Below are 25,470 nucleotides of genomic sequence, written 5' to 3'. Positions count from 1 at the left end.
TCATAAAGCAAACAAACCCACTGCAGCTGTAAAATAAATCCTGGGCCAACTTCAGGCTTTATTCCTGTTTCTGCTACTGCTCGTCACAACAACAAAGCTATTGTGGGTCAGAACAAGGCCTCATTGCTCAGATGCTCAGCAAATAGCAGTCAAGTGAGCGTTGGGTGGACTGAAAGCCACAACTGGTAACGGGGCAATGGGCAATGGGCAGTGGGGCAACTGGCAACTGGCAACTGGCAGTTGGCAGTTGGCAGCTGTTGCACTCGGCCAGTCAGCAAATCAAGTGCCAGAGCCAAGATGATACCCAATGGGGTATGCAGCCCCCTGGCCTGCCTGCCACATGTATGCCGATAGTTGTCAAAGATTATAACACGAGCACCGCCAGCAAAATGCTGCCGAAAGGGCCACACGCTGCTGTAATGGAACACATTTGCGCATATTTGCATAAAACTCAATGGCTGAGCGACGACTGAATCTGGGCCAAATGCCAGTGCAGCTTCCGCAACGAGCACTGAGTGCTGCAGGAAGCCCAACAGCTCAAGACGAAACTGAAATGCACTTTATCTCTATTTATCTATCTATCCGTAGCTAAAGGAACTTTGTGCAAGGAAAACACGATAAGCAAACAACATGCAAATTAATTAACAAAATTATCATCCTAATATGCAACCATTCAAATAACCAACATTTATTTTCAATAAATGCGTCTTGGCCTCAAATTTTGATAAACCAATTACTATATTAATTATGCAATTTAGATAGTAATAATATGTATTACAAGCTAAATATTTAGAGGTTGAGTATGCCCAAAGAGCTCAAGAGCCTTGATTTCATATGAAATGTGATTAAAGGAAAATATTAATGAATACAAATTGCATTTAAATGGCTTCACTGAAACCTCAATTGAACCAAATGGATTATCATTATATATATATAATAATACAAATTAATAAAATGACACTCAAAACTTCATTTATGTATGAAGATATAAGCTATGTATTCGATGTGAATCGGCATTAACTAAAAGAAGGAAAAACTAGAATTGATTTCTTAAAACAAAATCGTTTACAAAAATATAAGAATTGTTATTTAATTTTCTCCCAATGAAATATTAAGCCGGACTTCTAAGTAGGACTTGACAACACAAACATCATTCACGATACAATTTTGTATCTTTATTTAATTGTATACCCCATTTTTGCTATCAAACAGAATAGCTCTACAGTAACTTAGTCCATAAGTTCGTTTTTTCCTCCGCCTATGAAATACATTTTAACAAGACCATACAATTCCTCAATTCCCTTTCAATAATTTTGCGGTATTGAAACATTGGAAACAATAAAACGTTTATTATACAACTATAGTTTATTCATTATCACAGCCTTTTTCCTATCCGTGAAAGGGTATTCAATAAAGAAATCTACCTAATAATGAAATCTATAAAACTTTTCTTGCTCATCTCAACTTTTATACTTCTTTCAATCTCTCTCTCTCTCTATTTTCCTTTCTCTCTCTCTCTCTCTCTCTCTCTATTTCCCTTTCTCTCTCTCTCTCAGTCCCTCTCACTGTGAGTGTCTCAATATTTACTCACTTTTATGGAACATCTCATTCAGCATCAACATCTCCGACGCTTATCTGGTTTACCCATTGGCTCTCAGGCTTTAAGAGCATAGTTATTGGCAATAGCTGATGGGCTGCTGGGTTGCTGGGCTGTTGGTTTGACTTGGCTGACTGGCTGCTCGTAGTCAGCCGGCGCCCATATAAGCCACGATTATTAAAAATTGAAAATACTTTTGCCAACGGGAGAGTCACAGTATGGCTGGCAACAGGGCAAAGTTTTTGATTGCAGTTTATGCATATGAATGAAGTTGTTTGGCTCTTAACTTTACTAACAAGCAAAAGAACAAGAGACAGGCAGGAAAAAATGCCTCAAAGAACATCTTTAGATAAAAGCAGGCCAAAGAAAATTAAAAAAATAACCGCTATTGACAATTTGCATTAAAATCCTTTCCCAAGCACGGCTCATAATTAAGTTTTCCGATCGAAACGGGGACAAGTGCGGGCAGTCGGCGATGCCGAACTGGAACAAACTTTTGCCAGGCGCAACTGCATATTAAACTTGCCAGCACTTTGACTAAATTGTGAATAAAAATGCATTATTCATCTGGCCAACATTTGCCCAGCCCGCAGCCCCAATTCGGCTGCCAATCCAACCATTAGGCAAAAGCGTCAAGCGTAAAATTCTAAACTGAAATTTTGTGTTCGACCAATGTTTACAGCCGCGCGGCCAAGTGGCGGTTCCAGAAACAGCCAGCTCCATTAGAAACGTCTTCGTAGTCCGAAGTCCGGAGTCCGCCGTTCGCAGCTGACAGCTGGCGCTGACGGAGATGCGCGACAAAGTGACGCAAAGTTTAATTGAAATTCTAGAAGAGCGAAACAGCAAAGCCAAACTGAATAAAAATATATTTAAACAAGTAAGAAAGCTCTAGTCGAGACTGCTCGACTACGAGATCCCCTGAACCCTACAAGCAACTGACATTTCAAAAATAATTAGCAAACACACACGCACACACACACACACACGCATACATACAAATACACGCACACACACACACGCATACAAACAAACACACGCATAAACACACTCACATATACAGGCGATTGCGCTTGAGTTGCGCTGCAGTGTTGGCAATATAATGAAAATTTATTTGTTGAATAATTTAATTTCTAGACGTACGATCGTAATGAAACTTTCAGAACGTAATCATAATGTTAAAATGTATGTGTATACCGAAGCTCAAGTCTCTAGTATTTGATATACGACTTTTACAAAGATGAGGGTGAGGGGGTGGATTTAGGTGTGGGGGGTAAATTTTAACAAAAACCGAAATTGTATAAAATTCATCTTAATATACATTTTAAATTTGGAGACTCTAGCTTGAAAGATGTAGGAGATATAATTATTAAAGTGATCTTCGATAAGGTTTTTTATCGATAAAAAAATATCGGAATGAGTTATCGTTTTTTAGTGATAAACTCGATCTGCGCGTGATATATGCGGACATTTTAAAAAAAAGTTGAAGACTCTAGCTCTTATATCTTCTGAAATCGACGCGTTCATACATACGGACGGACGGACGGACGGACGGACGGACGGACGGACAGACAGACGGACAAGGCCAAATCGACTCAGCTTGTCGTCCTGATCAAGAATATATATACTTTGTGGGGTCTGCCACGCCTCCTTCTGCCTGTTACATACTTTTAACAAAACCATTATACCCTGATTTCCCATTTTCAATGGGTTCAGGGTATAAAAAAAAAAAACACACTGAAGAGAAAAAGAAAATTTAAAAAAAAATAATAATAACTGTGCTTCAACTTCAAATTAGTTTTACATAAATTTTCCTCGTTGAGCAAAGCGTTTAAAAAACTTTTCCATACAATATATACAACAATATTGTGCGCATAATTACGCGGCGCCATTAGTTCTGATAAATATAGAATAAAGAAATTGCTCACAGTAAAATATACATATATACAGTTTTAAATAAAATATTTTTATATAGATGAGAGCTTTTTTATATAAGATAAGACAATTAATGAGACTTGTATATGTAAATATCTATACAGAGTGTTAGGAAGAGTCTACGACAACCCAATAAAAATCTTTTAGGCCCCACAACCCGGTCTTACTCTTACATTACTAGCAGATATTTGAAAAATATACAAATTTCGATTAGCTTGTTTTTTTAAGTATCCTTAAACTAATAAGAGGGCTACAAAAAAATTAATAAGTATCTATTACTCTAACCGTTTTTCAGCTAAAAAATTTACCAATCTTGTATAGATACCTAAAGCTGAATTTCGAATTGATTCTATTTATATGTTATATTTTACAGTGAAATATAAATCGAAGATATTTATATATTACATAATCCACTGAAATATTCAACAAAATTTGTCTACATAAATGGGCGTGGCACGGTCTTGTTTTTCATATATTTATAAGAATAAAACTAGCTTGCATCACCTTTTACCGGAGTCGAAGGTATTGACTGAATCACTTTATTGTAGCTGCGTTTGTTCAATATTTGAGCTTGAATTGTTTGCGTAGTCCAAGTAAAGGCAACGCTGTAGTATTCCATTTGTCTGATTAATTGCAAATCATAAATCACTCGACTGATTTTTATCCTTTTTCACCTGCCAAGAGTCTTGATTTAGTTGGGAGGGAGAGAAAAGGATTTTCAGATTAACTCTGCTCTTTTCACTTTATGTATATAGAAATTTATACATATATTTTATATACATATATTTATTTGTCTTGCAATTTGCTTTATAGCTTGCTGTTGTTGTTGCTGCTGCCGCTGCCGCTCCATATGGCAGTGTATAAATATTTTATTCGCTCAGCTCAATATGGCGAATGTCGTGCCGCCATTTTGCTATTCGCCATATTTCATTTCCGCTTGTCGTTGGCTTTGTTTGTTTTTGTTGCTGTCGCTGCTGCTGCTTGCTCGGCTGCTGCAAAACTCAATTATTTATGCATGTCACGTCATTTTCGGCTAACCAGCAGCTAAAGCAAAAACACAACAACAACACACTTAGTGGGATAGCAAGGAAATTTTGCGCAGAAATTCAAATGTCACCGCCAAAGCTGCCGACGCTGCGACCCCCTTTTTATTAGTTGTTATTTTTGCAAACATTTTTGCAGCTGCCCTAATGCTCTAATGCCACCGAGGCTTGCCACTGAGGTAGGCGCTGTTTATTACACGTGTGTGTGTGAGGGTGTGTGTGGGAGTGTGTGTATTGTGTGGGTAATGCCTTTATCTGGATTTATGGCCATGAGCAGCGTCTAGGCATGTCGCCTGTTCTAGGCAATCGAATCGTAATTTCGTGCATGATGTTTTCATTTTTGACATGGCGTGCAATTATGCATTGCCTCAGCTGCTGGCTATCAAAAAGTTATAGCTTAATTGATGTTCTGATCGTTGCTGTGAAGCTGTTGGTCAACGTTTCATCCATCCATCAATCAACTTGCTTTTAATATTTTAAGGAACTGGCATTAGGTATACGCTGCATGAACTTGTTGATAAAGCTTCATTTGTTTTTTTTTTCATATGTATATGTAACTTGATGTACACAATGTATAAACAAAAAATACCTTCTTTTTTAAATTAAATCAACACGCGGTCAACAATAAAATTGTATAACAAGCAACGGCAAAAAATAATGAAAACAGAGATGAAAATAAAATAAAACAATAAAAAATCAGGCTGAAGCGGCGCTGACTTCAATGAAGCGTTAAATTGAATTGTTGTCGCCGTTGTAGCCACATTTAATGGCCATCCCTCAGCGCTCCCCACACACCACACGCCCCTCACCAACGGCAACCGCACCCAATGGCATACATAGTCTATTTATATTATTATTATATTATTTGCAATTTGCCAAACAGTTCGCAGTCGGCAGTCAAAGTACAGATACCCAAGTTTTATGGCCATGCAAATGGAAATCCAAGCCACCAACGCCTTGGGCCGATGGATGAGAATGGGGTGGGAAGGTGTGCGTCTGTTTGGGGCAGTATTGGGAGCGTTCATTGTAATCAAGTCATAAATTGCTCAATGCGCCGGACCGGAACTTAAGCAGCGTTCAACCCGTTGCCTCCCAACAAAATGGCGCAGCACGTGACCCACACGCACACACACGCATACACTTGCTAGCCTAAGGATTTATCTCAATGTCCTTCTCTTGGCTTTCAATAAGAAGGGATTAAGTTTAAAAGTAAACTACAAACGAGAACGAGTTACGTTCTATGTGTATGTGTATGTGTGCGACTGCCGAAAAGCCAATAAAAGCACAGATCTCATATCTATACCTACATCAATGTGTGTATATATCTAACTATATACATATGTACAGCCGTTGCCAAGACACTTTAAGCAGCCAGTCAGCGCCTTCGGCTCCGCGCTCGTGCCCGGATCCTTTGCCAGTATGCGTTCTGGCGATAAGTGTTATTTTCGACTGCCAGCTGTGATTCTCCAGCAAAGTTTCATGTTACCAAAGCAACATGGGCCACAATTCCCTTTGCTGCCTCTACTCCTGAAGCCACCCACGTTCTCCTAACCCAGTGCCTTTTCTTGTTACTTTGTGTTTATATCTGTATTTCTCTCTCTGTCACTCTATCTCTCTCTCTCTCTCTCTCTCTCTTATTCTCTCTCTGTGTGTGTGCCAGCTATAAATTTACTTATCACAATGGGCCACCGATAAGGCGCTAAAATTTGTCTGCTTTAAACTGCAGCAGTTCGAATATTTTTATAAAAGCAATGTTATTTATGTACTCCTGCAGCAGCTTGGAAAAAGAAAAGAAAACTGTGCACTGCCATTCATGGAATCAAATTTCCTGCTCTTCTTTTTTTCCTTTACTTCTCGTTGCTCGTGGAAAATTATGTGGCACATATGCCGAGTCGAAAAACTCATGACTCATTCAGTTGATATCAACGTTTCGCACTTAACTTTCGCACTCCGGCAACGATTCTCGTAGTCATGCTTTAGCTTCATCTAATTTTCATAAGGCCAAGTGGCATTTGTACTCACGAAAATGTGCTTCAGCCATCGCCTTAAGTGGGCGGACTCGCCAAAGGCGGGGCGAGATCTTTGAAACCGCCACAAAACCGACCGTCAATGGAATTTATTCCAGCAGCTATATCGTGTATATATTATAAGCAGCGTGATTCGATTGAGCAATCTGCATATTGCGTTGGAAGCCATTGAAGGTCTTTATTCTTATAGCTTGTAGCTAGGCAATGCTCAAATGCCGTCTTATTACAGCTTTACATTTATATTTCTTTTATTTACGTGCGCTTTTATAATCATTTTAATATACATTTTTCTCCTAATTATAATCATGTTTTTCAAAGAAAACTTGACATTTTGTTTTTCTTTTAAAGCTGACTATATAATAATAAAGGAAGGCGATGGGAATGAGGATTCGCGCACACATACATGATACATTTATTAAAGCTTCACAGCTTCGAGCTTATATAAATTACAAGTTTTAACTGATATTAATAAGTGAAAGCAATCACACAACTGTCATACTAAAACATATTATATAATAAACACACAAACAAAATAAATAAATAAAATGGTCTACAAAAAAATAGACCTAGGTCCATGATAGAAATCATATTATAATTTTAATTATCTGACCGAAATGGAATACCTTTTTATTAAAATATTTATTTTTTAATTTATTTATTTTTAATTGAACAAGTTTTCTACTTCTATTTTAAAGTTTTTTTTTGTGTTTGTTTTTGTTTTGTTTTTTTGTTTACAGCTACTTTAATCTCAATCAAACACAAATACTTTCTGTTTATTGTTAACTAACATATTGTTAACATATATTCATAACTTAACAGTCATGCTAATAGTTCATTTGCATGCAATAATAATAATAATTTTATTTAAATGAATTTAATTTAATGCAGTTCATAGACTCCCAATTTCTCATATTTTCTGCTTCAGCTAGTCTAAGTTTATTTTGGCTCTACTAGATGCGCCTTATAAAGATTGCTAGTTTCGCGTATTTGTTTAATACGTTTCGCTTTGCTTTGCTCGCTGCGGCTGTTGTCTTTGCTTTTTTGTTCATTTTTAGCGGAAAGTCCATAAACTGTTCTGCAAAAGTGCACACCGATTTTTGGAGTAATAATTTATAGGCCAGTTTCGGGACTCGGGGTTCGCGGCATACAGAAATAACTTTGCGATGCTCAATTTGTACAACCATTTTATATTATTAATGGTTAGCATTGTTGTAGCTGGGAACTGGTATCTGGCAACTGGTTGGTTTTCAAAGGATTTGCTTTCAATTCAAACAAATGGAATTTGGGAAAATGCATTTCCATTGTGGCTGGAGGAAGACGACTCCGAAAGCATTTTCCTTTCCCTATGCATTTGTAGTGCGAAGATTTTGGCAGCCTTTTGCTGTGGTGACACATGCCAAAAATGCGACTGCTATGAAACCGGAAACGAGAAACAGCAACAACGACAACGACAGCAACAACAATATACAATAGATAGACGTCGACATTTTGTGGGCATTTTGTGCACTCAACTGCACCAGCTGCTGTGCTGTCTGGGCACACTGTGGCATCGCCACGCCTCCAGACTGTCCCTTGCCTAGTTCTGTTTGCCTTGCTATACTATGTATTTTATGACTTGTTATTGCCACGCCCCTGCCAAAGCAGACCAGAGCACGCCCGGCCAAGCCTTAGCTAACTTTTCCATTCAAATTACAAAAACCAACTTTAAATGCCCTGTAGCCAAGACAGGAGAGTTTCACGTTTGTCTCCACAAATCTGGGTTCGGTTCTGCAGTATTCAAGACTTTTAATGAAACAAGAACCAACTTTTATTAACAGTCTTTTAATAACAGTTCTATAGCAGAATAGAATAATAGATAAGTTTGCATGTGATGTTATATAAATTCGGCTAAAGTTTTCTAGTAATACATGTATATAGAAATATGTATACATATTATCGTGTCAATATAAACTTATATACAAACTCCTTCTAGTAAAGAACAAATGTATTCTAGGCAACACTAATTATGTACATAAATGATTATGTTGATTCATCTTTTAAGGATTTAAGGATTATATTGGTTGATTTTCAAATAAAAATGTAAATAAATAATTTTATTCATTGAAAAACGAGATATCTTCGCGTCTGCCAACATCGAGGGCAACATAAAGAGTTGCTTGTTCTACTTTTTATGCTTTGGCGTTTTCTCCAGTTTTTTATCTTTCTCCTAACACACCCCGCCCCTCCACCCACAGCCTTCAAATGCGAGAAAGCAAAAGCAAACCCAATAGCACTTTAGCAGGTACTATGCCAAGAAGAAAACTGAAAGGATCTTCAGACCATTGACGTTCGTTCCTTCTGCTGCTAAAAGTGTGCGCCAAGTGTTGAGAGATGTTTTGTTGCAGCTATTCACTTGATGGCAGATTTTTACCTGTTTACCTAGTTTTTAACAACAGGAAAGAAGTTTTTCTTGTGTTCCGTTCGGTTCGCCGCTTTGTTTACGGCCAAATACAAAACAATGCCATTCTTACACATGAGCGCATTTGAGGCAAGTCTTTGCAGTTGTAGTAGCAGCAGCCGTTGCTGTTGACATCCTACATTCAACTTGAAATTAGAGCTATTCTCCAGCTGTTGCTAAAGTCATGACTCAGCCTCTTTCATTTGCTCTGCTCGGACTAGGACTACAACTGGGACTCGGACTCGGATTGCATATTTAATCCATTGCTGTAGGTCCTATTCGCAATTCCACATGCCTTCCTTCCTGCCCGCTGCTTAGCTATCCAAAAGTGAATTATTGCTAGCATCTGGCGGCAACTGCTGCAGCATTTCAATTGGCCAAATCATTCGACTCATTGGCTCGAGCTTCGAGCCGAAAGCTGGCTATGCTCCGCAGCTCTTTGTTTGCCATTGGCATTAGTAATACAAATTGCACAGCGAAAGTTCAACAAACTACATTTTAAATGGGGCACACAAAAAAAAAAAAAAAAAAAAAAAAAAAAAAAAAAAAATTAAAAAAAAAGAGATGTATATGTTTGTATACATTTGTATATAAAGTATTAATATATAAAAGTAAGAAGTTTTAAATGAGTCTTAACCGACTGCTGAATACACGGCCCAAAATGCTCAGGAATATATTTTGCCTAGTCATGGATATGAAACTCTCAATTAATCCTTAAAATTATACCTTAGTTTTTAAAGTTAAGGAAAGTTACTTGTGCCCCTTCATACGTCGTAGAAATATATGGTATATATTTTAGTATTTTATATACAAGTCATTTACAAGTCTCCATAATTATACATTATTTACAAAGAAAAGCGGTTATTTATAACAATATAATATACGTTTATAAATATAATTAATAATAATTAATTTTTAATTTATACCATAGGTAGTAATTTTATATACATATTGGACAAATTAAATCGTTTATTGAATTGGATTTTATGTGCTATTAAATATTCTTTATTAATTTTAATCAGTAAAGAATGTCGCTAACTGATACGACACACTGAAAAATTAATTCAGGAGCGTAATATCAATAATGTCAACTGACAATTTCAAAAAAGTCTTGTCAGCCTAGATTTTCAGACATTAAAGAATGTTTTCAGTATGTACGTTAATTGAATTTTAATTAACGAACAGCAAATTCCGCTTTAATAATTAAAAAACCTATTAAAAATAATAAAACTCATAACTTACCACGGCTGATGACTTGGGGCACTTGTTTGATATGCTGCAAATAGAAAGAAAAAAAATGCATGTGAAAAATGATTTAAAAATCGAATGCACAAGCAACATGGAGCCCAATCAATTTGTTGGCTCCCCAATTAAAATGCCGTTCAGCATATCAGCAACAAAATGACCACACGCAATGCCCTGCATCCATTTTATTTATTGACCTTATCGACTGTCAAAAATGGCATCATAATCAGAACAGTAAATAGAGAAAAGGCAAAACGAGAAAACAACATTGGGGAAATACACACAAGTAATAACTGCGGAGCTAATGCCTGGCGCAGAGGACACATCCGGCTCCCATTAGCCGAGGCACTGCTCACAATTTATGTCCCCGGCGCTGAATGAAAAACTTTATGAAATCGAAATTAAAATGCGGCGGTGCCCCCGCACCCGCCCCTACTTTGATACTTATGTACATATAATTGAGGCGCCTGTCAATTGAAGCGCCACAAAAAAGCAAGTAAACGAGCTTAGATGGGCGATGAACGACTAAGAGATTGGCTGTACTCTAGATACTGCGAATACATACTGAAAATATACTGATATACATTTCGCGAGTCTATAAAATATCACAATACGTCACACTAGTTGCAGGATATTAAGGTACACTGGGGAATCGTTTGGCCGGGTGGTTGGTTGCCTGGCTCGCTGTCTGCGTTTTCTGCCGGCTCTGCAACCGGGGCCAGCCTGGGCTGCCTGTTTCATCAACTTAAACTGCTGACAGCTGATAAATGCTGTTCAATTTGCCTCACCAATTTTTCGCCCTCCATTTAAAACTGTATAAAATGGAGTTGACAGTTGACATGCCCTCCCCCACAGCCACCTTAAAGAGAAGCACTCTCTTGCCATGGCTAAAAAGGGACAAACAAAGTAACAACAAAGTGACTGAAAAAAGTTTATTCTGAAGCATCTTCTCTAAGCTCCAATCAATTGCAGTTAAACTTTCAATTTTACTCTGACTTCAATCAATTTTATTTTCATTTTAAAATAGAAATACGAAATATAAGGAAACGTTTTATAGATATGATCTTGACTTTGAAATATGTATAAATCTATTCTTGATTGATTACATGGAACGAAACTGATATAGCTGTGGCATATTATAACAAAATATATACGTAAAAGAAGCTTCTCATATACATACATACATCTGTACAGACACGCACACACGCCAATGCCGCTTTCCTGCGAAATCCTATTATGGTAAATTCGATAAATGGAATTATTTCGACAATAGAGTTACGAACTTAATGAAATGGTCTAGGCATGCATATAATATTCAAATGCGTGTTTTAGGGGGATAAATTACCTAATAATAAACCAATAGTAAACATTTACTGCGAAAGATACACAAGAATATGCAGTTCATATATCAAATATATAGGGTTCTATGCTCAGACTGTCGATAGACAGACAGACGAGCTAATCCATAATATGTATTGGTATATCCATACACATATATCAATTATTGAGTCAGCCACAAATTTGTGAGGAGTTTGCACTGTGATCAACATGAACTATAGAATATAAACCAGAGGCTCGCAAACCCTTTGAGCTTTCCTTACTAAAGCAAATTGCTCTATTTGTAAGACATGAAAAAAATTGTATTGAAAAGCTAAACTGCTGAAAGCTAAGACTTTGTTAATTTCTATTATCAGTTATTTCATTCGGTTTATTGGGGAAGCTAAAGAAATGTTGCGAGGTCGATAAACATTTGATTTAATTTTGATTATTTGTAAACTGTGTGTCGGTTGGGTTTCTCTTATACGGTGCTTCGCTTTATAGGCTGGTGGTTACAGAAAGTAGGGCGTGGCATTACGTTTGGGTAGAACACGTTCTGCGTCCGGCACAGCCAGGAAGATGTGGGCAAAGCGCTCCGTGGCCGTCTTAAAGCTGAGTATGGCAGCCACGTTGCCGCAGCGATAGCAATAGTTGGGAGCTGACCAAACAGTGACCAGCGTTTCGTCGAACATGTACTTGACGCCATCGTCAACCAGCTGATGGGCGCGGCAAATGAGGCTGAGATTGTTGATGGTCATGAAGTCGTTCATGACCTTGCGCCCGAACAGCCAGCCAGCGCCGCGCGGGCTCTGGTCCCAGAAGTCAATGTCCTCCGGATCGGACCACACCAGGTCGCAGAAGGCGCCCTTGTACGGTATTTCGCCGATGCGCTCGATCGTGCGCATCTGGTCCAGGGTGACAATCTCCGGACTGAGTCCGCCGTGCACGCAGAGCACCTGCTCATCGATGATCGCTGCAATCGTCAGCAAGTCGAAGACGTTGCAGCAATACTTCCAGCCGTTCGCATTACCGTACTTGCTGAAGCACTCGTCGAAGAAGCCGTAGACCTTGGTGATCTGACGCGTCTCGTGATTGCCGCGCAGCAATGTTATCTGGCTGGGGTAGCGCGCCTTCAGCGTCAGCAGCCTGGTGAACGTCTCCAGGCTATAGTAGCCCCGGTCCACAAAGTCGCCCATGAATATGTAGTTTGTATCGGGCACCTCGCCGCCGGTGCTGAATAGTTTCTGCAAGTCGTAGAACTGGCCGTGGATGTCCCCACACACAGTCACTGGGCTGCTGACCGGCTGCACATTGGCCTCCTCGAGCAGAATGTCGCATATAATCTCACACAGCTTGCGCAGCTCATTCTCAGGCAAGTATTGGCACTTCTTCACCATTTCAATCCATTTGTCAACATCACCCATTATAAGCGTCTTTCCTAGTGAATAGCAAATCCGGCTTCAAAACTACTAGAAAAAACAACTAAATCAAAAAAGATATAGTTCTACACATACTAGATTGATTGAAAAAACTTACAGAAGCAGAGAGGAAAGTAGCAAAACGTTCAGTGAATGAATTTTACTAAATACTTTAGACAAATGAACTCTTTCAAAGGGCATATGTCATCAAAGAATTTGCACTGAGCTGTCAATAAAATGAAAATTCTTTTTGCTGACACATAAATCAGTTGTCAAAAATTATTTTTTTTTAATGCTTTAACAAGAACAAGTGAGAACGTTGCAGTCAGGCGTTACAAAATTACAAATTAGGTCTGTATAGTGTGCATAATATAGCAGAATCTAAAAAAAATCGCTATATCGTCAGGTCCGATTTGACACACCCCTGGTGGGCAGATGAATAATTCTTTCATTAATCATTATAGAATTATAGCATTAGCTTTCGTGCGAAATTTCAACGTTCTAGCCTTAGAACTGTAGGAGATACAGTTTTATCCGATTTGCCACGCCCCCAATAGGCGTAGATATATCCACCATAGCTTTTTGGACTTGGGAGGTCAACGCGGATCTACATACCATCTAGCTCTTCAACTAACATGATTTCTGGTATATCGGAAAATGAACACTTTATAAATCGGAGTTATACACGAGTATGTGTTCCAAATTTCAAGTCTCTAGCTTTAATAGCGGCGAAATGAACTGCGTTCATACGGACAGACGGACAGACGGACGGACGGACAGACGGACGGACAGCAAGACGGACATTGCACAAAACCAATATACTAATTCACTTCGTGAATGAGTATAAAAATTAATCTTCATGAAAAATTAGAAAAATAAGCTGTTTTGCTTGCCATTGAAATTTAATTAGAAGCTTCTATTAACTCGCATATTATTTTATTATTCTCTTCTTTAGCATATTCAACGCATTGACTTTAAAATTTGTAAATCATAAGAAAACTTGACATAAACGCATTAAAGCTTTTAGTTATATAATATATGTATTTATATACATATATATAAGTTTTTAAGTTGTGGAAGCATTATCTTCACGCTTAACAAGTCGACATCTTAAGACTTGTCAAAGCGAAAACACGAACGTGTGGTTGCCATAACAGCCACTGAGACAACAACAACCACAACAGCAGAAAGAGGAACAAAAAAATAATAATAATGTAATAATCACCCTCTTGGCATCAACATCATTATGCGGGATTGCATCGAGTGTAGCATATGCCATGGCTCGAGGCCAACGACTTGAACAAAAGCAAAAACAACAAGAGCCACAACAATCATCCTGCGCAGCCTTTTGAGCTGTTGCTTAAAGTCAACAAAACGTAAATCCGGAATCCTGGCAGGGCCACAAAGGAGCAAAAGAAATTTGCAGGCTGAATGCACAAGTTGCTGCCAAAAAAAGCTAAAAAAAAAAGAAACATACAAACACACACTGCAAGAATTCTTGCTGAGCCTGTGGCCAAAAATTTGTTTAAGTTTTTGCCCAGAATCTAATTAATTTCAAGCATGAATACATAAACTTTTCGAGCTGAGCTTCAAAGTCTATTAATTTTCGGGAACGCAGGCCTGATGTGGGCGTGTAGATGGCGCTGCCAGGAATCTATTAGCCTGTAAACTTCTTCCGCTCCAGACACGCACACATTGATTAATTTTAAGACAATAATCATAAAGGCGTTTCCCACCTGACCACAATTTGCCAAAAACTTTGCTCTCCCACTCCCCCGCTCTCTCTCTCTCTCTCTCTCTCTCTCTCTCTCTCCATTTCTCTCTGGCGCGCTCTTTCCGTTGACTACTGGTGCGTTGTATTCAAAATGGCGCACGTGCCTGGGTATATGTGCTGCGTAGCATACTTTTCACCGTCTTCATTTCAGCTAACCAGGGCACGTTGGCTCGGCCCGTGGCCCGCAACGGCTGTTGGACGCTTGTGCAAGTTTGGTTAGTTAATTCGCTGGCTTCCACTCACTGCAACTCTTAGCAACCCACAGGCATGGAAACCTAATCAAAGTTCCTATTGCTGATCAGCAGTGCGTGCGAGTTGGCCTATTCCCGCCAAATCTGGCTGATTGAACTGTTTGTTTATTATTAACCCCTGAACTCATTGAAAATGGGGAATCCAATAAGAATTGAGATATCAGTTTTCCGAAAGGTTCAGTCCAGACTAGGGCTTTCTTACTTGTATTATTTTCCCTTATGTTTATTTAAATTAAAATTTTATTTTGTTTACTATTTTTATTCTAATATGGCTATAAAAATAATAAAGTAAATTTAAGTTGATATAAACATTTATACTTTTTTTCAATTTCTTTCTTTTTTATAGTAGCCTTTTCTTAAATGCAAATATATTTTTTTTACAATATACATCCCACATTATTTACCTAATTGTATTTTAAATTAAACATTTATTTTTTTATTAATAATTACATGAACATTTAGAGATTCACATTTTTTATATTTCCAATTTCATTGTCTGACTTTTATCGTGAAATTTAGTAAAGGCATAAACATGTAAAATGAATGCAACTTCTCGTTCTATACAAAATAGAATTTATTCACAGCATTTGAAAATATCCGCGCTTGTATTATTAACATCATTTATTCCTCTTTTAAATTTATATGTAGCTCTAGCTGCTTTCACAGCACTTTTCCCGCTAGACCTAGCTTTTTCTGCAGGTAGCACTACTTCCTTGTCCTAAAGTTTTTGTACTTTACTCTTGACGCAAAGTTTTCTTCGTTTGCGCTGCTTTTCCTGGCCGAGACTTGGCACGCAACCAAACGTGGCCAAGTCGGGCGCGTCGTTAACTCATTCGGGCACCAGTGACGGGGGTCATGAAGACTTCACCTGGTAAATAAACTTGCACAAACTGTTTGCGTGTTTGGCTGTTATTTATAATATGCTCGCCCTCGAGCCCTGAATGCCCCTACGGCCCTCTAGCGGCAACGGAAAGCCTTCAACTTGACCATTGATGCCACTTGCAAGGCACTGGCCACGAGCCAAAAAAAAAGGCAAAAATTTAACATTTCAAGTTGCTGCAGCTCGACTTTTTGGCTTGCTCGCTGCTGCATTTAAGTTTTAATTGGATTTCAGTTCATTTTGTTTTTAGCGTTTCATTTTGCTGCTGTTGCCACAGTTGTTGCTACTCCTGCCGCTGCTGCTGCTAATAAAAGCACATAAACTCAACCAATTTGTGTGCTGACTGACCGCTATTCATTTACATTTTTCCCATTTCGCATTAGCATTTAAGAGTGCTTCGTAGAACTTTTATTTAAATATGCAATTCAATACTATATTTTAGAATTACTTTTAAATTATCAAATCAATTTTTTATAAAATGATTTTTATCATATACATTTTTATTATTTATTGATTTCATATTTCACAAAGACTTGCTAATTAATGAACTATAAGTATTTTATTACAAAGTGTAAACTTAAATATAAAAAAATAGGACTTTGTTATGATAACAAGGCTGATTAAATTGTTCGTTTTCATTGCAATGCGGCAATTACAATTGGAAAATAATTCCATAATATTCTAAGCTAGATAGATTAATTCACTGGTTTACTATTCTCCTAAGGTTTACATTTATATTGAAATATATCTTTGAATGTCTACTTTATCGATTCCATATTTTATTCCAATCAAGCTTTCAATCAAACTTATTTTTGATGAAGTGTATACTCAATAAAGCAGTCTAAAAGCAACTTGGAAAATGTTTAATGCTGGCTGAAACATGGCAAAAGCCCCTGCTGTTATCACAGAAATATTTATATTTTCCCAAAAAATAAAATCTTCTTTACTTTCTCTTTAATAAAAGAATAACGTGAATGCTTTTAGCAGAAGTATTTATGAGGATTGTGCTCCTGTCTCCAACTTCAGGCTCTCGTGCATAATTTTTAAATTAAGGTCATTGCATTTCAGGATTAAAAAGGCGAGAAATGTTTTACAAGAGCGTTAGGCAAGGCCCTCAAAATAAATTCCTCAGCGATAGAGCATGAAAATTTCTTCCCAAGCGAATTCCAGACACCACAAGAACTCTAACCCAACCGCACGCACACACACACACCCAAAAGTGCGCGCGCACTCACACATACACAAGTGCCCTCGCCACAAGCAGTTCCTTCATTTCCGCAGCGCATTCCTAGCAAGCATCAATGTAAACACATTCAAAGCTATCAACAATTTATCACGGCAACTGAACAAAATCTCATTTGCAAAAGAGGAAAAAGTTTTGCATGCGCGGCGACGAGGCGGGTCGCAGTGATTGTCAAACTGTTCAGCGACCACAGTTGCTGCTGCAGCCACAAACAAAGCAACACAAACGAGAGAGAAACAGAGAGAGAGAGAGAGAGAGAGAGAGAGAGAGAGCGGTAGAGAGAATAAAAAAAATAGACGGAAACAACGACAAACGCAATTTATGTTTTGTGCCAAACGCAACAAAAAGAAAATGCGAGAAAAAGAAAATTGCAAAAAGGGTTTGGAAATAAATAGGGAAATCATGTTTAACTTTTGCCGACTAGACAATGGCAGGGCCAAAATGCTTTCCATTTCAGAGCAATCCATATATCAAAATACGCATCTGTGCGACTCGCATAATTCTTGGCTCGATTGGATTGCCCCAACGACTAGCGGACCTACTGCCCCACCCAGCCCGGCCCTAGTACCAGCCCCAACTGAAGTTCCTTGCCCTTTGTTCTATGTTTCAGCATGAACAAAAATAAATAACCAGAAAACAAAACAAAGCAAAAGTCAAGTGTAGAAGGCGAAAAACAAAACGTATAGTGGCCAAGCCAGAAGAGCAGGAGGTGGCAGGAGACAGCAGGTGCAGCAGTCGCAAGAGCAGAAGGCGCCAAAGATACAACCCGGAACACACCTGGTTTGGTTTTTGTTCTGTCGGAACAAAGTTGTTGCACAAAACATTAGCATACGAAGTACACGGAACGAAGACTTTCCTGCGTGACTGTGGAGTGCGTTGTGATATGTGCACCTTTGTGTGCGATGTGATGTAAAGGTGTATCTGAGCATAATGGAGCGAGCGTAGTTTAATATTGCACACTGTTGTTCGTGTCTGTGGCTGCACTTGCAGTCAGACAATGCGGTATCCGGCGCCTCATACGGTTACACGCACACAGATATCGAGAATCAAGGAAATGCAATAATTTATTGACTTGTCAACATGAAACTATTTTATTTATTATTTAATATTCGATTATCGTTTGTAATTCTATAATATGCGTATAGTTTTTAATTTAAAAATAGAGTTGATTGGACTTTATATATAAATACATGTAATAAATACATATACTTTTGAAAATATATTTTATTTGTTTATACCCTGAACCTATTCAGAATGGGAGATCGGTGTAAATTGACTAGAGTCTCCAAATTTATTTATACATATATATTATTTATTCATATTCAGAAATATTTCCCTCTAGCGAAGGAAGGGCCAATTTACCAAAACATATGTATTACAAATCTTAGAGACTTGAAGTTTGGCAATCATACACATTTTGATTACATTATCATATTCTGAGAGTTTGATTTCGAAAAGTTATTGAACTACGCCCCTCCCAACATGACCAGAATTGCAGCCCAAGCGCAGTCGCTGCGTCAGCAGAGCACGTGATTCGAACAGTCTCGAAAAATACACACTTACATGGGAATTTATAAATCTATCATAATTTGTATTAGTTTTATAACAATAAAAATTTCAGTTTAAAAGAAAACTAAATATTTCGAAATGAAAATTCCATGAATATTTAAGCTGAATAGCTCACATATTGCTTTTCACATATTTGCAACGTATAAACTTGACTCAAGTTTTAAGTTTTGATTCGTTTGCACGCAAATTTTCCGGCATACACACACAGACAAAGTCCTTAGCTCATTGCCGGCAGGCAGCTCAAAAAGGATTTGTCCTGAACAGTTGCCACGAGTTGGCCAGGACGAGCATTTTCTTTTGCTGTGCACTTTTGGCTCATTGCAGCCAAATGATAAATTTGCACTCATCCTTTGTTGTCTGCAAGCGCCGGGCATTAAATGTGCCCCCATACACACACGTTCCATCTCCCTCAGTCTCTATCGCCCTCTTTCTCTCTCTCTTTCTGCCTCACTGTCTGCACAGATTGACTGTCCGGGGCAACAGGATACAGCAGTATGGAAATAGCCCGAGGAAGGGCTTGGCATATGAGAAAAACGAAAGGCGAAAGACGAGCCAGACGAAGTTGACGCGAGGATTTCGTTTCTCCAAGTTAACGAGCTGGCGGGCAAAGGCGAATGCCGCAGTCAGTTTATAATTTATGGACGCTTAAACTTTGGCTCGTAGGTGCGAACCGTAGACAAAAGGCGCCGCCATCTCCAAGAAATTTGTCCAAAAATTCTTCTGCTGGGATTTTAGATGTTGCAAGCCGAAATTAATGGATGTGTAAGGCTTTGTCAGGCAAAAACAAATGAAATGCCGAGCTGTGTTGGATGTTTTATTTTCTTTTCATTTTGTTTTATTTGTTCACATTTTTGGCAGCACCGGACCAAAAGCTGCTTCGTTCCAGCACGTGCCACGTGACGTGTCATTAGGGGCAACCCTTTCGTGCCGATTCTATTAGTTGGCAATTTTCACGCCTCATTCGAGACGTGTAGCAAATGAAGCTTTCAACCGGCGCCCAGAATCAAGGTGACCCAGAGAAACCAAACATGCACACCTTTTCCAGGCTGCCACCCCCGGCACCGAGACCGAGATCGACACCGAGACCGAGCCCAAGCCCGAGAGGTCGTGTGGTCGTAACACACGTGGCAGTCCGAAAACGCATTCGAACATTCAATAAATTAAAGGGACAAATGTAATTTCGTTGCCAGGCGAAGGCACGAGGGAGACTCGCAGTAGCTAAATAAATACGTCCCATCTAGCAGAACTTCAATTGCCAGCTCTCGCCTTTAACGACTGCTTGTAAATAGATTAGGGTGCTGCCATGCCAACGCCCCTGCTCGACACTGTAATGGGTGCCACTGCCCTTTTGCTGACCCCCTTTTCGCCGCCTTTTCGTCCACTGCCACTTCCAGCAACTGGCCATATTTTAGCCATTTTATGACACGCATTGCTCAGACGGCTCAAAGAGGCTGCCAATGCTAGGCTGAACCGAACTGCAGGACCAAGACTTAACAAATGCTCAACAACTTCAATCTAACAGTAATTAGGTCAATGAATCTTTTTATAACAATTTTGAAATGAAGTTCGGTGTATATGATCTAAATATAAATAAATAAAATAAAATAATAATTAAATAAAAGAAATAATTATACATGTATTTATAGATTATTGTTATATTATTATTCAAAGGGAATCTACAACTTATGTTCCCTTATACTAATTACCTCTGATACTTTTGTAAACTTATGTCACCAACCTCGCATAGCATACTCCACTTGCTATGCATTTTAGAGGTAATCAACAGTAAATTGTGAGGCATTGCAAATTGCAATGAGCAACGGAAACCTCAGTGCCATCTGCTGTTTGTGGCTCCAACGCCTCTTCATTGGAGAGGAGAAGGGAGGCTGGAAATCCACTTGGACTGCTCAGGCTCTGATGTGTTGCACAAAGCGAGAATTAAGAGGCTGTAGAAGTGACTGAGGATGAGTGAAAGGTGTCGAGGCGAGCCAAAGTCTCGTCAGGTGAGCGCAGGCAATAACAACCCCTACAAGCGGCCATTGATGATCCCAGCGGCAGCTGCACAATGTCAAACTGGACGCAGACCCAGCCCCCAACCCCGAGCCAAGCCATACGACGCAAGCTACTAAATGCAGGAATTTAGGTTTGCTATGTTTGACGAGCTGGGGCTGAGACTGGTGGGGTGGCTTGCTCGGGAGGGCACTCAGGCAGAGTTTCTGTTGGGGTCACATTGAAATTAATGGCTCGGAAAGTGTTGAGATTAATCAGGGCCGCATAAAAACTGTCGCCTGGCCCGTTCACGGAAGTGCTCAGTGCTCAAAGTACTGTGCAGAGTGTCCTGTGCGCCAGTCGCTGCTCCGACAGCTGCTCATTAAGATCTGGCACGGTCAGGCCCAGATAGTTGGCCAAAGCAATCTGGGCCATTTAATCAGCCAAACTTAAAGCCTAAGCAAATGAGCCATGTCGAGCATGCCACACAAAATGGGAGCGCGCTCGCTGATGATGCACTAGCCACGGGGGAATGGGGAGGAAGTTGCATGCAGTCTCTCACAAAAGCCGTTAAGTGGGTTGGTCAGCAGGCAGAGTGTAGAGTAGAAGGCAGAGTGGGGCAGGCAGAGAGAAAGCGGGACTTAATAACACCTGGTAAATGAGACCTTAATCTAAAGTCGAAATGCGAAACGCGACGAACAGAAATTGTAAATAAAATACAAAAGTAAATATATAAATACTCTGCCAAAAATAAAAATAAATAGTGTATGTATAAAAGATAGTTTTGCATTAGGCATTAAATAATCAAGTCCACAATATAAATTCAGCTAAAGCTTGCGTCTCATTTAAGAAATTGAATTGAGTAAAGTATTTATTCTAGAGCAATTAGGAATAGTAATAGTAGTAATTAGGTCTTCGATATATTTTCAGTCAATCACAAAGAGTTAATCAGTCACAGAATAGCTCCAAAAATAAATTAGAAAACTATTCCGTTTGTTTGCTCCAATTTATTTAATGAGCTTTATCAGTAATCACAGGAGTTGTCCAAATAAAAGTAATGAAATGGGTGAATAAATAAATCAATAAATCATTAACTGAGCTCCAAAGAACGTTTGGAAACTATAATTGTGTTGTGGAACTCCGATATTTGTATATAAATAGAAAGTAAGCCTAAGAGTCAATAATTCAAAAGTTTTCCATTCATTTCCACAAGTACATTATGATTTATGAGTATGAAAGTCTTTCTGTATGAAGCACTGCAGGGTGCACAGCCAAATGCAATGCCCGTACGGGAGTGTATAAAACAGAAGTAAAGACAGATAGAGTGAGGGAGAGGGAGTGAGAGAGAGTAGCATAGTAACGGTCTACGGCATAGAAACACAAATTACAGTGAAATCTAAGGCAAGTCAGACGACAACACGAAAAAAAATAAATGAAAAGCATATTCTATGTTGTTTAGGGGGGAGGAAGCTACAGAGCGCAGACAAAGAACTGAAAAATGTTTTAGGCAACTTCAACGACCACCTGTGTGTGTGGCAGTGGCATGGGGAAACTGCTTTCATGATGTCCGGAGACTATTTAGTTGACTGACTGACACACATAGATAGGAGCACAGACAGCTGTCGTGTATGTGTGTATCTGTTAGATACGATAATAGTACCACCATAGCACCATACATAGATAGCGCTGGAGCTACTGATAAGCCGTAATGGCCCTAGCCACAATGGGGCCAAATGATTGTCACAACTTGGCTGTGAGCCTCGTATGTGGTCCTAGAATATGACTATTTGACAAGTTCATTGCGTTACGGTCCCAAATTACAAATTGTAATTGACTTGCGAACAGTCTGCGGACACTTTGAGAGCCGTGTTGCCCTTTGCTCTCTGCTCTCTGCCATTTGAGTCATTTTTCAATTTTTGGCTCGCACTCACTGCCTGTGACTCGTTCGTCACTCGAGCCAAGTAGCAAATGATAAATATCTAACAGCCACCCGAACGCCTGGTAGACCATTAAGGCACTGAACTGAACCACAATAACCACAGCACTAACACCAGCCACTACTTCTGGCACGCCTCCTGCTGCTCTTGCTCCTACTTTCCTTCCTGCAACTGCGGTCTTTTCTCATTTGCACTTGAAGCTCTGAAGCTCTGGCTTCTGCTCATGTCCTTTACATCCTTCGATTCCACTCTGACTCTCTTCCTGTTGTGTGTTTTATGACCCAGCAGGCAGACACTTGATGTGATATTTCCTCTATCGATAGGCAGACGCAGCCTCTGCGCATTTATCACATCGATTTAAAGTGGCGTTACCTTTTGCCTAATCCATTCCCATTCCGCTTCCACATTCTATCTCTGTCTCCATTGGTCGCTCTGGGCTGGTCCATAACTAAACACGTACTTTTCAGCGTCTGTCAAATGTAATGGAAGCGCAGGCGGCGGAGAGAGTTGAGCAAGAAAATGTTCTACTGCACACTCTCAAGTATTCCATTTATTGGCGAAATGACGTACCGGCACCTCCCCTCAACCCCGCCTATTGACAACTGAGTATGCCTTGTCGAGCTGTTGGCAGCTTCCCAGCGAAAGGGAGTTATCAAATTGCCATCAGCTTTGCAATTTATCAAAAGAATTCCAATTCGATAGCTTAGAATATTCTGAATTCTCGCTTCTCATTTTATTTTAAGTTATTGAGGGGCCTACAATAATACAACTTACTTTACTTTAAGAGTTTAACTTAAATTCTTTGTTCCTTCTTAAAGTACTCAATATTTTTAACAGTCTACCTATGCATATACAACTTTCTATAACATGCTTGTCAAATTTTCAAATTAAGTTCAGATAAATCTGAATCAAACTGTGCCAGAGAGTATTTCGCTATCGCCTTGGCTAAATATTTGTCTAGAATGCTTGTACGTTATTCTTATCGATTTTTTGGTTGAGTTTGATTTTGGCTTTCGTTTCGTTTCATTTGCTTTGCTTCGATTTTCCCTCTATCTTGCCTTTGCACTCGCTCTCACTTGCGCGCTCTCTCTCCCTATCTCTCGTTCTTTCCCTTCCTCTCTCTATCTCTGTCTTGTATATATGCATAGTCAAAAAGTTTTTATCTAGCTCTGGTTGGCAGAGCGGGGCTGTCAAACAATGCCACGGCATTGGAATAACACTGCCAAGTGCAGACAGCGCAGCATGAAGGGGCAAAAAGGGCAGAGCGGGACTGGAGCCAGCTCTAACTGCAAAGCATTACCAGCACTGGCAGCAGAAGCAGCAGCAGAGGCAGAGGCAGCAGCGACATGGTTGGCAGTTCAAGTTGAAGTGGCCGTGTACACAATTGTAATTTTTCGTAAATCTTCAGAGATGAAAATGCAGCACACCCGAACTGAACCCACAGAGCCTCTGCTCCAAACCCTGTTTTCGCTTACGCCCCTACTAGCCCCTAACACGCCCCGCAGCGGGGCAGATGGCCCTTGAGGCGCTGCTGTTGTAAAGTTTAGTTTTTGGAGTTGATTCATTTTAATGAAGGAAATTCTGTTTGCCAAAGTGTTCCGCCAGAGACTTCAGCCCAGAGATAGAGAGAAAATTCAGAGCGAGAGATAGAGAGAGAGAGAGAGAGAGAGAGAGAGAGAACGCGAGAGATAGGAAACTGAACAAGAATCAAGTCATATCCTAATCGATCGCATCCCTAATTGCACACCGCCCTCCCGCTGTCACAAAAGGTGAAAATTAATTGCATTTACACCTCGAAGCTGTTGTCGCCAGAGAGCAGATAGCAACCAACAAAAACTGAACCCGAAAGCAAGCGGAAATAGAACGCAATTAACACATATGAGAAGCTAACGGAGAACTGGAGAATCGTGCATAGGACACACAGTCGTCACAGTCACAGTTTGTATTTCAGTTTGAGTTTAATTGCTACCTGCACAGTAGCAGGTAACAAAATTAGTTATGACAATTATTTTGACATGAAGATGGCATAAGACACGGGCAAGGGCCAACAGAGAGACGGCGCATCATCTCGAGATGCACTCAGACAAAGATCTAAGGAGCTGCACACAAAAGCTATTAAACCGGGTCTGCATTGAAATGCTTTAGATTAACACTCACAGAGACGCTGACAAGGCTATTATAGCAAAAAAGATCAGTCGACTGCCGGACAGGTAGGCAGACGAGCGAGTCAGGCAGAAAGCAGGTGTGCACAGCAAATCAGTTAAGGCCAACGGATCGCCGAAAAGATGAGCAAAAAGCAACAACTCGCCAACAGCCCTGCAGATCTCGACTAGCTCAATTTGCACCTGCCGCAAATCAAAGAGACGCCAGTGGCAGGTGCGACAGGGACAGCAATAGCGAACAGAACAGGTAAACGGAAAGGTAACACAATACCCAACGGCGACGCTGACCACGACATCTGCTCTGCCTTTATTTGCGATTGCCACAGCGAGGGGATCCCAGGGACTGGAACAACGCAGCGTAGGGAACGCACATGTTGCCCCATTGCCCAGCAAAGGTTTAACCGGTTTAACCGACAAGGGTAACCCAAATTTGGCATTGCCATTGCTGTATACCGTTGCCGTATAATTTTCGGCATTAGCTTGCCCCAAATTAATGGGCAGTTGCAGCAGCGACAGTCCGCACCCTACAGCGACTCGTTTCGTCCGCTCCATTCGCTCCATCCGCTCAATCGGCTGCGGCAGCTGTTAGATTTTTGCAGCCAAAAAGCCGGTAAACCTGTTCTGAGAACACTGTAATACAACAATTGTC

General features: G+C 39.7%; 2 protein-coding genes across 5 annotated transcripts in view; both read right to left on the bottom strand.

Moving 5' to 3' along the window:
* Window positions 1-25,470, bottom strand: part of tinc (transmembrane protein tincar) — a 75,421-nt gene that overhangs the window by 36,160 nt on the left and 13,791 nt on the right. For all 4 annotated transcript variants that reach the window (XM_089265576.1, XM_089265577.1, XM_089265574.1 and 1 more), the window contains exon 3: window positions 10,279-10,312. The gene's annotated coding sequence lies outside the window, so the exon portion shown is untranslated. The remainder of the gene's footprint in view (window positions 1-10,278; window positions 10,313-25,470) is intronic.
* On the bottom strand, window positions 12,007-13,099 carry LOC108658331 (serine/threonine-protein phosphatase 6 catalytic subunit). The gene has a single exon (XM_030389870.2). The coding sequence runs from the start codon at window positions 13,020-13,022 to the stop codon at window positions 12,111-12,113; it is 912 nt and encodes a 303-aa protein (XP_030245730.1). The 5' UTR covers window positions 13,023-13,099; the 3' UTR covers window positions 12,007-12,110.

Source organism: Drosophila navojoa, chromosome 2, assembly GCF_054131105.1.
Source record: "Drosophila navojoa isolate 15081-1374.11 chromosome 2, UAZ_NAV_1.0, whole genome shotgun sequence".
NCBI classification, from domain to species: Eukaryota; Metazoa; Arthropoda; class Insecta; order Diptera; family Drosophilidae; genus Drosophila; species Drosophila navojoa.
This window is presented reverse-complemented; position numbering and strand designations above follow the sequence as displayed.